At 44.4% G+C, this 10,995-nt stretch overlaps 2 protein-coding genes across 2 annotated transcripts; both read right to left on the reverse strand.

Moving 5' to 3' along the window:
• Positions 1-1,148: 1,148 nt before the first annotated feature.
• On the reverse strand, positions 1,149-3,582 carry LOC143220674 (glycylpeptide N-tetradecanoyltransferase-like). Its single transcript, XM_076446282.1, has 8 exons — positions 3,479-3,582; positions 2,690-2,925; positions 2,397-2,607; positions 2,206-2,322; positions 1,975-2,145; positions 1,732-1,912; positions 1,379-1,642; positions 1,149-1,307 (listed from the first exon to the last, which is right to left on the reverse strand). The coding sequence occupies exons 1-8, from the start codon at positions 3,580-3,582 to the stop codon at positions 1,149-1,151; spliced, it is 1,443 nt and encodes a 480-aa protein (XP_076302397.1).
• Positions 3,583-6,519: 2,937 nt separating this feature from the next.
• LOC143220676 (uncharacterized) lies at positions 6,520-10,175 on the reverse strand. Its single transcript, XM_076446284.1, has 5 exons — positions 10,031-10,175; positions 9,126-9,166; positions 8,103-8,201; positions 6,859-6,933; positions 6,520-6,723 (listed from the first exon to the last, which is right to left on the reverse strand). Exons 1-5 carry the CDS (start codon positions 10,173-10,175, stop codon positions 6,520-6,522), a joined length of 564 nt encoding a protein of 187 aa, XP_076302399.1.
• Between the last annotated feature and the right edge of the window lie 820 nt (positions 10,176-10,995).

The raw sequence follows: 10,995 nt of genomic DNA on the forward strand, positions 1-10,995 counted from the left end.
TTGATCTGCAGCAACTGTTACAAAGACCTCGACTCGCATTAAGAGCACACGACGCTTTCGTAAAAGAATAAAGGTTAGTCGAAAAATGTTTGCTGCGAGAAAATAAAAAGAAATTCGTCGCATTTGTCTTTTCCGGAAAGTTTAAATTATCAGAAACACAGCTTGTAAAGATATATATTTCAATGAGGTTTTAAATTTGAACAACATAAATTACTTTTGATGCCGCACCGCTGGGTCAGCGGTGTTTCCCTTAATGACAGTCCTTAAAAACTGGTTTCTTTCTGTGTCTTTTTAGTTTTACCGCTATCTAATCGGCGCCGGAAGCGGACCCCTCGTTACGCAACCACGTGTCTCGAAGGTACCGGAAAAGAAAACAGTATCAAAGCTAATAATTAAAAAAATTGTCGAAATCTTCGTGTGACTTATAAACGCGTGTCATGCGATAACTGTAATGGTAACTTTATTCCGTGCAGGGCTACATACATATGTTACAAAGGGAAATATACAGGTAAAATTGAAGGGATTGAACAAAGGGCATAAACAAACAAATGGATCGCTTTACTTTCGATCTCCTTTTATTTCAATTTTTCTTCCACTCTCACTTCGGCATACCGCTGCGACCTATTTAATCAAACAGACGTTACGAGAAACGTGTTATTCCAAATTAAATAGCGTCCGAAGAGAAGTTTAGGGAACCTTTATCGAGACATCACGATGATACCTGTAAGACGGAAATCTCCCCCACGTGATTTTTGCAAAATACTAGAGCATACGATAATTATCTACATTGCTCGAGTCACGCACGTACGTATATACACGCGTTGCACATGCATATTTCGATTTCGACCTTGAACTAGTGTCACGATCGTGAGTGCAGGCGGAGGGTCTCCAAAGATAACATCCGCGAAATTGCGCGAACCCAATGGAACATCCTACTTGTAACGCTAAGGAAACATCGATTCCTTCCGATTATTCAATATACTTCGGATGTTCGTCGGTAAAAATTAAACTTATATTTGCCACTGTTTCAATGTCCCTCGTATATCATCCTGTTAACCTTCATTTCCAACTTTTACCATCACTTCCATTTTTTAAGCTTGCACATGCGAAAACTTGTATCTAGACAACGGATTTGTTGAACTAGAACTTTATTGGAGCACCAAACCAATTTTTCCGGGTGTCATGCTAGGGCAACGCCAATTATATAAATAATATTGCAGATTTCCGTCACCTATACCGAACTTTAATGGTTCTAAGAACTCTTTGTTATCCATAAGGTCCAACGCGTTAAAAACGTCAAAGTTCAGCTGAAAATAATATGTAAACAATGTTTTTATTCTTACGTAATAAAAGTAGAAACAGCGAGAGCGAGACTTACATCACGGGCCGATATCAATGCGTCGGTCATAAGTTCGAGCCAAGGAGTCGCAGTGGACACGTTGTAGAAACTGTACGCAGCCCTCAGTGTCTTATGCGTCGGATGATGCATTATGGAACTCGGCAATGTATAGTAGCTAACTAAATCGGTAATGTTACCCTCATTTTCTACTACAAAACTATTAATAATCCCGTTCTGTGGAAGGAACCAATGCCGAAACTCCTCCACCGAGAATATTGGAGCCAAATCGAATTTCTCCAAATACTGAAATATCGATAAACCTAATGCTCGATTAAAGTAATAATATTAAAATGTTCGCCGTACATGCCACACGGTTCTGTAAAAATCCTTACATCGCTTAATATCTTATGACCCTGAGGTATGTCTGCTTCCACCAATTTTCTAAATCCTGGTACTTTTGTATTCTCTGGCAGTTTGTACAATTTTAAAGTTCTTTGCATGGTCATGTTACGAGACAAATGCGAGAACTTAACTTCGATTAGTTTCTTTGGATTGAGAGAACGATGCCAATACCTGGGAAAATAAATTCGCGATTAAACAACGAGAGACATGTAGATTATCATCTAGTTACGTACCTGCAAGTAGCTATCGGTTTTGGTAGTACAACACCAGCGGTATACACAGCCTGAAATATACCCTGAAGATTAACTCTCCTAGTTATCTCGCGTATTAACACTGGTGCAACTCGTTTCGATCGTAATTTCTTGTGTACGCACAAGAAATTTATTTCCACCATTTTTTGGGTGCTAAAATTGTATCCTTGTATTAGCTAACAGAGGACAGATTGAAAAATATTCAAAACCTACTGATTATAAACACGCAGAGTAGCTGGAATAGCGGAAATGAAACCGACTAGACGTCCGCTTTTAGTCACCCGTACCCCACAGTGCCATTCTTTGCACCATCCGGGGGATTGTAATGCCCTAGAAGCATGTCCGATTGAAGATTTATCGAGTACAACTAGACCTTACGTTTAATCGGTTGATCTATTATTTACCACTTCAAAAAATTTGGTGGATAATCGAATCTAAACATAGCATCATCGTCTTCCACGTAATTTTCAGATAATAAAGTGTATAATTCGGATAAAACTAATGGGTCATCCAGATTTAAAGTGTCCCATTGAAAGTCCGCTGGTAATGAGTAAGGCTCTGCTCTGATAGATGTTTTATCCGATTCGATCGGTTCGTTTTTAACTATCTTTTCATCTATGGAAAATTTTCAGAGAATAACTTTATCGATTATAAATTATTTATTACCATCGTCGGTATAAGACGTTGAATTATTTACCCATTTTTGGTACCGGCTGTGTACTCCAAAACTGGTAAGGCTTCTCCATAGCCTCTTCTTGAGTTTTGGCAGGTTTCTGATGTATATTAAACACTTCCATGGCTATTTGTAAATCTTTTATCGAAATTTTGCACGTGCTGTTCATTTCGTGTTCATCTTTATGGCCACTATGATTGTGGTTTTCAGTGGTGGCGTGTGCCATCTTATTCTTCTTCTTAAGATGTCTCTTCTTCGAACTAAATTACAAGTATTTTCCTTTTATAAGGTTACATAATAACAGCGAAAAAGTTCAACTGGTATATATAACGCGATCCAGGGGTATAAAATAATAAAGCAGGTCAAGACAAAAGAGAACAAACATGTCAGAAACGTTAAGAAACAACATGTATTTTGAACCAAATCTTCGAATACGACAAAACGCAAGGGCAATAATTACACGACGTTTCTATTCTCGCATAATTAGAACAATCTATAGTAGCAGGTACCATTGTTTAAAGTTCACGAATTAGTAGGTTACTGTGACGCATAAACATAATTCTAGAGTATCGAGCAAAATTGCGACGGCCAAGCATAGCTATACGCGAAGTATTTTACTATTTCGATTGAATAACGATATATAATTATTGACATTATATAACGGATGACAAGAAATAACTTTAAATCGTGTCTATGCTATTGCCGGTCATCCATAGCCCGCACAAAGAGCAAATTATATCACAGATTTTCCAATTGTCCCGTTCGAAATTATACAACAAGTACTTCTTGGGAATCGTATAAACATTCGCTTACCTCTTAGACTTGCCATCTTTCTCGTGAATCTCATCCTTCTTAGCCTCTCGTTCCACAACTTGACTCTTTTCCTCCATTTTAATATAGATTTTGATAATGCGCATGTACAGGTTATAGTGGCTCCGTCTGGTAGAGGTTAAACGTAGAATAAGCTAGTCACGTGACGTGCTGTTCCTTCGAAAAATTGCGTTGTCGTTTGAGAGTGCGGATTATATAAGATTTTTTCCGCGTAACTTTACTAGTCGTAAAAAATATTGCTCGACAAAGTTTCCGTACAGTTCGGGGAACGCGAATTATATAAAGTTTTTGGTGGGCGAATGAAATTGTCCGCGATTTCTTGAAAAATATTCGTCGGGTTTACGAATCGTTCTACCTACTTAGCGTGCGCGGTAATTCGAAGGAGATTTCTTTGATTAATCATCTTAAATCTCGTCGCGATTGCTACATTCTTACGTATAATAACGCAGAAACGTGGTAAACATTGTTCAAGCAAGGATGACACGCAATGGGACTTTCTGGGAAGTTTTCGACGAACTTTCCTTCGAAGAGGAAGCGTGGGAAAATTTGATGGCGCGGGATCTTCAAACGAGAATGCAAAGCAATATGGCGTCGGTAATTGCGCGGCAAATTTGGCGGGATTCAAATAGCTTCTTTCTTATCGACGTTATATCATCGAATCTCCGTCACCGTATAACGTGAGTAAACACAAATACCTTTTACTTTTTCAAAATATTACGCAACTAGCGTTAATTAGTATACTTTTAAATATTAACGAGAATCAATCTTCATAAACGAAGGAGCGCGAAAATTTCAATAAGGACTAAATTAATTTTAATTTAGATCGATAATCAGGGTACAAAGGTTAAATGATTATTATATGCTATAATAATCGAAATATGGCTTAGGGATTATACGTCGCAATTATTCATATACCAATCTGACAATTATAGTCTTCTTTATTTCATTACCAACAGTATTCTTACATCTTCATTCCCAAACAATGTATAATTTCTATATCATAATATATATATATATATATTCATTTATTCATTTATATATTTATTTATTTATTTATGTGTATAATTGTTAATAATTGTAATAGCAGTAAATAGTCTGTAGTAGGCGAGTTTGTAGGTATGTAAACAGCTTTTAGGTACGCGTAATTCCAGTTTATCGATAATTCAAATCCCGCGTGCGCCTCGCTCGCGTAATTCACGATTTGCATATCTATTTGTCAAACTGCGCACAGGAGCAAATTCCTGCTTTCGTCGATGTGCCGCGGTATCCCAACTTTTTTCCCTCGAGAAACTCGATATCCGCGAAAACTGAACGTTCTTGCTTCTGTTCGACGATCGAACGATAAAGGTCGAGCGGAAATTGATTTCGGAATGAACCTAATCTCGCTTTTAGCGCACGGTCTTCCATTCGCCGTCGTAAATCCCGCGAACTGGATGGTTCCGAGTACGATATCCTTCGCGAAGTTATCGTACCCGCGTTTATTAAATAAATCGGCAATTAGGGTAATCACGGGGTAATTCGATTAACGCAAGGCGGTAGCATCGAGGAACAATAAATAAGACCGTAGAAATAATACTATCGCGTCGGAGTAATTAGGAACTTCTTCTCGCTTCGAATACATAATTAGCAATTTATTCGAACTCGTAGCTGTTGCAATTAATTAAGAACTTTCAAGTTGGCTAGGTCAATATGGTCTTATTACCCGGGGGGGGGGGGGGGGGTGAAGAAAAAGTTGATTCAATCATAGGACCGGTTAAATATTCAGCTGGCCGATCGATCGGCAAGCAAATTAAGTTTAACGGGATATCGTGGAACGCGGGGGCGGAAAAAGAAACCGGTGGAAAGAGAATGATAGAAACGGTTTGTTACTCTATTTGTCGAATAAAACGTATGGTCGTTGAATCGTACGGGGAATTCACGGCTTCGCTAAGCAAGTGCCTTGAGGACAGCGATCGATCGTTGCTCCGGCAGGTACTGAAATTCAGAATGAATCAGCAGGGAACAGCGAACGTTTCATTTCTCCGTCCTGTCTCTTTTTTCTCCGACGGTCGAAATGAAATTCCGCCTGTCGAATCAGCTGGCTCGAAAGCAAGAAAACAACAGGGACTTTCCCCCTTATATACCGGCATTCGCGTGTTCGATTGAAAATTAAATGCCGCTTGTAAAATTAGTCGTACCGAAGGTATTTGATTTTTCTCCTTTTGCTTTGGCACTGGAACTCTGTAGAAGGTAACGATGAGAAGAATCCATCGGTCGTTTGATCCGTTAATTCGAGCTTATACCTTAGTTTCTCCCGTGTGTGTGTGCGCGTGTGTGTCTGTGTGCGTGTGTTCGTGTCTGTGAGTATTCTTCGTTTTTTTTTTTTTTCTTCATTTTTCGTTTTCTAACAAGGCATAGCAACTACGCTACTACGAGAAGAGAACAATTCCTTTTTCCATCACTGAGAGTCTTTGAAACGGCCCTCGGTTAACTATACATGCTTCAGACAGCGCAGGATTCACCGTAAGGATCCCGGCGAGTTCTTATTCTTCGGGTCCGTTAACGAAGAGAAAGACGAGCAGCCTTCTCGTTTCGCCATCTCACGCCCGCAAAAATACACGCTCGCTCCGCGATAATCGCAATTTATACCGTACCGTGGATAAAAACAGACGAGACAGCGGAAGCCGATAGAGGGCACAAATTTTTCTGAAGCCTCGCGCGAAAGCCAAGATCGCGCCGCGAGATAATTCTATCGCGCGTAATTTAAACGCCGAAACACGAACAGTGTACACGCGACAATCAAAGGATATGCAATCAGTCGAGAAGATGAGAGAATGAGAGAGAGAGAGAGAGAGAGAGAGAGAGTGTGTGTGAGAGAGAGTGAGAGAGTATACAAGTAGAATTAGTCGGTTGGTTCCTTAAGAAATGGAGGATTTGGAAAAAAGTCGTATCCTCGAATCCGTAACTCATCGGAGGATCGTTCCCGAGCTGCCTGGTGCACGGTTGGTTTCTTCTAACTAGAATTCTTCCGCGTTGCTGCTTCCTCAGCAATGATATGCATAGAAGAGTGAGGCCAGGAGCCAGAGAGTACCGCCCCCGTAGATTCGACTGCCCTCGACCCCGTTTCTACCGGGTCGTTTGCGCTTTGACTTCGATTTGGCGCGCCGTTTGCGCGAGAAAATGGCGTTCGTCGCGTTCGTCGGCGACTCGATGTTGCAGTAGCTCAGGTCGCAGCAGCTGATGCAGATCTGGAACGAAATAAGCGAATTTATTTCACCCGGTCGTCGCGGCTTCTTTCTCCCTTTCTCGCGGAGCCGGGTCCGGCGCGTAAACGAAAGAGAGCAAAGCCAGCCAGGTACTTGGAAAAATTCGCTATTTCGCACCTGCTGCGTGTCCACTGGGATGCAACCGACCGAGGCAGGACCGCATTCCGCGCTGCTCGCGCAGCTCTTGCTCACCTGAAATAGAAACGCGGTTTTTCGCGGACCATTGTACGTTAGGGCATAGTGTGTTCGTTGGCTGATCGCTCCGTATGCGCTCGTTCGTGCGTTCGTTCTCAATCTTTCACGATGCATCGGGGGGCTCTGTTCTTCCTTTTCCTTTTTTTTCCTTTTTCTTTTTTTCTTTTTTTTTTTTTTTTTTGACCGATTGTTCGACCAGGGTATCGATTCCCGGTTGTTAGAATCTACGTCGCCTCTTTTTCTATCTCCGTTTAATTCCTAGATGTTCGATTTCGCGTATACAGAATGTTCATCTCGGTGATTGCTACGGGTTTCCCGGCCGTTCCCTCGCCCTTTCTTCCCGCGTTGCGAAACTTAGAAAAATAAAGGGACGAAAACCGCCGAGATTTCGAGCTCGAGCTCGAAACCTACGAATCCCCGTGCGAAGCTATCCGCGAGGAGAACGCGTTATCCCGTATCATCTGCGAATCTTCTGATCGGCTCGTACCGAATCCGAGCATCGACTAACCGATCATCGAGCAATATGCAAACGCATTCCGATATTCGTAATTGAAAGAGTCGTGGAAAGTGCTTAGTCGTGGGATGCTCTTCAGAGATGGCTATACCGGCGCTTTCCCGCTATGTATTCGCTCGCGCAAGTTTATCCATTAACAAACACGGAGATCGATAATGCATGGAACGCAAGGGCAAAGCTATTAGTCGGAGCGGCGATAAAATTTCGGATTGATCTTCATCGCTCGTGCGTACACCGTGCGTACAATGGTTTCGCGATAAACGTCGAACGTGTCGATTTTATCGCTGCACCGCGGCGCGATTAAATCAACCCGCGAACCGGGGGAAACCCGACGCGGGAGAAAAATTCCGCCCCCTCTGGTTCTCTACCCTCGTCGCGTCCGCGACTTAAAGTCTCCTTCGATGGAAAATTACATCAATTATGCAAACTCGTGCCCGTTGGAACCGCGAGGCAAACGAGCCAGACTTTCTGCCGGAAAACCACGAGGCATCCAACGAGGCGGCCAACGGTTGCCGGCCCCGCGCGCGCGCGCGGTTCTAATATTTCTTGGCAACGGACGCGGTTAATCGCGTCGTTCTTCCTCTGTGGATTCCGCGGGGGGGGGAGGGCAGGGGAGCGGGAGGTCAAGTGTAGAGAAAAAAAATTTGCTTGCCAAGACGCTATTTCCACGGCTGTCCAAAATGTGCAGCGATCTGCAGAAGTCTCGGTCGGCCGCCGGACACGGTGTGTCTATCGCCCATTCGTTGCACATCTGCAAACAGAGAGGAACAGAAAGAAAAGAAAGGAATGGCCGATATCGAGACCCGAATCGAAGCGTGTAACGTTCGAGTTCGAGTATCGCGATCGACGTGTTCGCGTGGTCATCTGCCCGTTACTCTCGAGCCGATCGATCCGCGGAAAGTTTGGCGATAGTTGCCATGGTGGTTCGTTATGTGTGGACAAAACGAGGCGGAGATGGGGGAGAGAGGAAAAAAATGGGAAGCAGAGAGTTTGTTGGTTCTCGAGTCGGGGAAACGAAGAGTCGGAGTTGCGAAAATCCTACGGGTGAAATGTAACCGGGAACTCGGTGTTTCTGATCGAGTGCTCGCGACGACTGCGTCGCCGTTATATAAAGTTCCGTGTACGGACTATCGAACTCGGAGAAAGGAAAAGGGCGATGTCGCTGGAGCAACGATCGAAGGAATAAATTCTCCAAGGGGAAAGATACTACTAGCCGGAACTCGCGGTGGCCATCGACCCCCGGGCATCGGGCCGGAATCAACGATTTTCAATACAGATTTCCGTCGGTGGAACTGCTATTTAGAGGTGCTTAGGCTTGATCCGTGGCGTCGGAGGCTCCTGCAGCCGCCTCTGCTTCTTCCAGCTGTTACGCGTTTCTCTTCGTTGCTTGCTTCGGAATCGGCAGCCGAGAACCGATATTGGTAATTCCTTCGCGACATCGGCGACTTAAAGAGTAGATCGGGAGTAGATCGGGAGTAGATCGGGAGGAAAGAGGGGAAGAAAGGGAGCGTGGGTTGGGAAGGAAGTCGGGCCAAGCTGGGAAACGGAGTTTGAAAATAAGTAAAAGGTCGATGGCGAAACGATCTCCTCGGGGCTAAACGAAATTGTGGCTGGACCCGGCACGATACAGGCATTACCGACTCTTAAGAGCAGCGTTTAATGGAGTCGTCGATACCTGGTTATCGCTGACGTTGACGCAAGTGTAGCACGTTAGACCTGTAACAACAGAGGGTGCGATGGAGTGAGTAATAGCGTTGCACAGAGACACCAGACCGGTTGAAGTACGAGACAAAGGGCGGAGAGACGCAACAATTAAACACGCTTAGGCGTTCCTTCGATATAATTCCGCCGTTGCAATACACTTAACGTCGTGGAAAATGGATTGTCCCGTCGAATGGAACTTATAACGGCATCGCGGATGGCGGCAACAAAAGCGTTTTGCCTCGAAATCTACCGTTCACCGGAGGCGTACGTCCACGTATTGTTCCATCCGTGTGTCCAGTGTCGTAATTAATACTTTTCACCCGTTCGAATCGTAGCTGTTTCCGGCCGGTTCCCTGCTCACGGAATAGCCAGCAGTTTATAGCCGTTCGTCGGAAAGCTTTCCTATCCGGGCACGCTAATGGAATACAAACTTTTTCACCGGAACCAACGGTAGGGGAGGGGGGGATGACGAAAGAATTAGCCGGGATCGAAAGCGAAATACCTTTGACTTTTTCCGCCTACGTAATCGCGGTTAAACGAGGGATTTTGGTTAAATAGCGCCGTTTTAGGAAGCTTGGCAGCCACGCGATTGGCGATATTTCGGAACAATATGTTACAGGCTAGGTGTATATAGATCGAGGGGAATGATTTGTGGGGAATTGGTAGAGGGAGAGGGAGAGAGGTAAAGTGGCCAGTGAGATCTGTAAGCGGTAGAAAGCCAGGATGGAGGATTAGTGGAGCTCGATTGCAGGATTCGAGAGGGCTGGATAAGCTCGAGTTAGTCGAGCAAATCATAGATCTGTTTGCCCCGTTCTCCGCCCTTTCTCCACTTTTCTTCCTTGCTCTTTCCAGCCAGCCACCGACACCGATACCCACGGTAGATGTCTTCCTCCTCCGTGGTCACTCCCTTCAGTCCGTCCTTCTGCTTCGTCTCCTCCTTTCCGTTTCCGTTTCCGGAGAGGACGTTTCTGCCGCAAGTTTCCGCAGCCAGGAGCAGCCCGACCATCACCCACGTGATCATTCCTCACATCTCTGGAATGACAGAAATGGGGCTGCGTGTTACGTAATTGACCGCCACATCTCTTTCGTGGTTAGCTAGAGAATCGAACTGCCGGGCATAACGCGGCGAAGATAACGCCGCGCGTCGCCAGCCAGCCGCGCGAATCGTCAATTTTCACCGGGATCGTAATTCCTCGATAGCATGCAGACAGAGAAAGAGAGAGAGAGAGAGAGAGAGAGAGAGATAGTGAGTGAGTGAGTGAGTGAGTGAGAGGAAAAAAAAAATGTTCCGGACATCGTGTATCAAAGGATTATCGTGGCACCCGATAAATTACTCTTATCACGCTTCGATACATGACCTATCGCAGCTTCTATCGGATTCGATGATACAACCCGTGCTAGATGACGATTAAACAGCGACCTGTAATTATTGGACCCGACGCGCAGGGACGCTAGGGAAAGGATATAAAAGAAGGAGGAGATAAAACAAATAAAAGGTGTACACGCATGGAAATCTGTTTGCGTAAACCTGGAAAATTGACAGGTGTCCGGGGAAAAATTGTTCCCCGTGGACGAGTTGTTCTAACGGAGATATCGGTATTTCAATTTGCCCCGGTTGATCGGAGGATTTATCGTCTTATACGAATGAAAATGGCTTACGAGGACGAAGTAGAAGACGAGGGGAAACGTCTTTCAGCGGAGAAACCTAGCGCAGTCGACGGATACGGGAAAATTCAAATCCGGATCAGGAATTACGGAGGGGAAGGTTGAGAGCGAGGGGGTGCGCCTAGTTTAAATCCTCATAGAACACGAAGACCACAAGGACCGGACTTTGCTTAAGC

The sequence above is a fragment of the Lasioglossum baleicum genome, unplaced genomic scaffold (assembly GCF_051020765.1).
Source record: "Lasioglossum baleicum unplaced genomic scaffold, iyLasBale1 scaffold1430, whole genome shotgun sequence".
In the NCBI taxonomy this organism is placed as follows: domain Eukaryota; kingdom Metazoa; phylum Arthropoda; class Insecta; order Hymenoptera; family Halictidae; genus Lasioglossum; species Lasioglossum baleicum.

What these genes read in the sequence shown, in the direction of transcription:
- LOC143220676 (XM_076446284.1), bottom strand. Translation starts at nt 10,175, where the DNA reads ATGATCACGTGGGTGATGGTCGGGCTGCTCCTGGCTGCGGAAACTTGC. An exon ending in GCCGTGGAAATAGCGTCTTG is followed by an intron (nt 6,934 to 8,102) that starts GCAAGCAAATTT and finishes TTTCTATTTCAG; the next exon opens with GTGAGCAAGAGCTGCGCGAG. An exon ending in TCCCAGTGGACACGCAGCAG is followed by an intron (nt 6,724 to 6,858) that starts GTGCGAAATAGC and finishes ATTTCGTTCCAG; the next exon opens with ATCTGCATCAGCTGCTGCGA.
- LOC143220674 (XM_076446282.1), bottom strand. Translation starts at nt 3,582, where the DNA reads ATGCGCATTATCAAAATCTATATTAAAATGGAGGAAAAGAGTCAAGTT. An exon ending in GTCATAAGATATTAAGCGAT is followed by an intron (nt 1,643 to 1,731) that starts GTAAGGATTTTT and finishes TCGATATTTCAG; the next exon opens with TATTTGGAGAAATTCGATTT. An exon ending in CATTGATATCGGCCCGTGAT is followed by an intron (nt 1,308 to 1,378) that starts GTAAGTCTCGCT and finishes TATTATTTTCAG; the next exon opens with CTGAACTTTGACGTTTTTAA.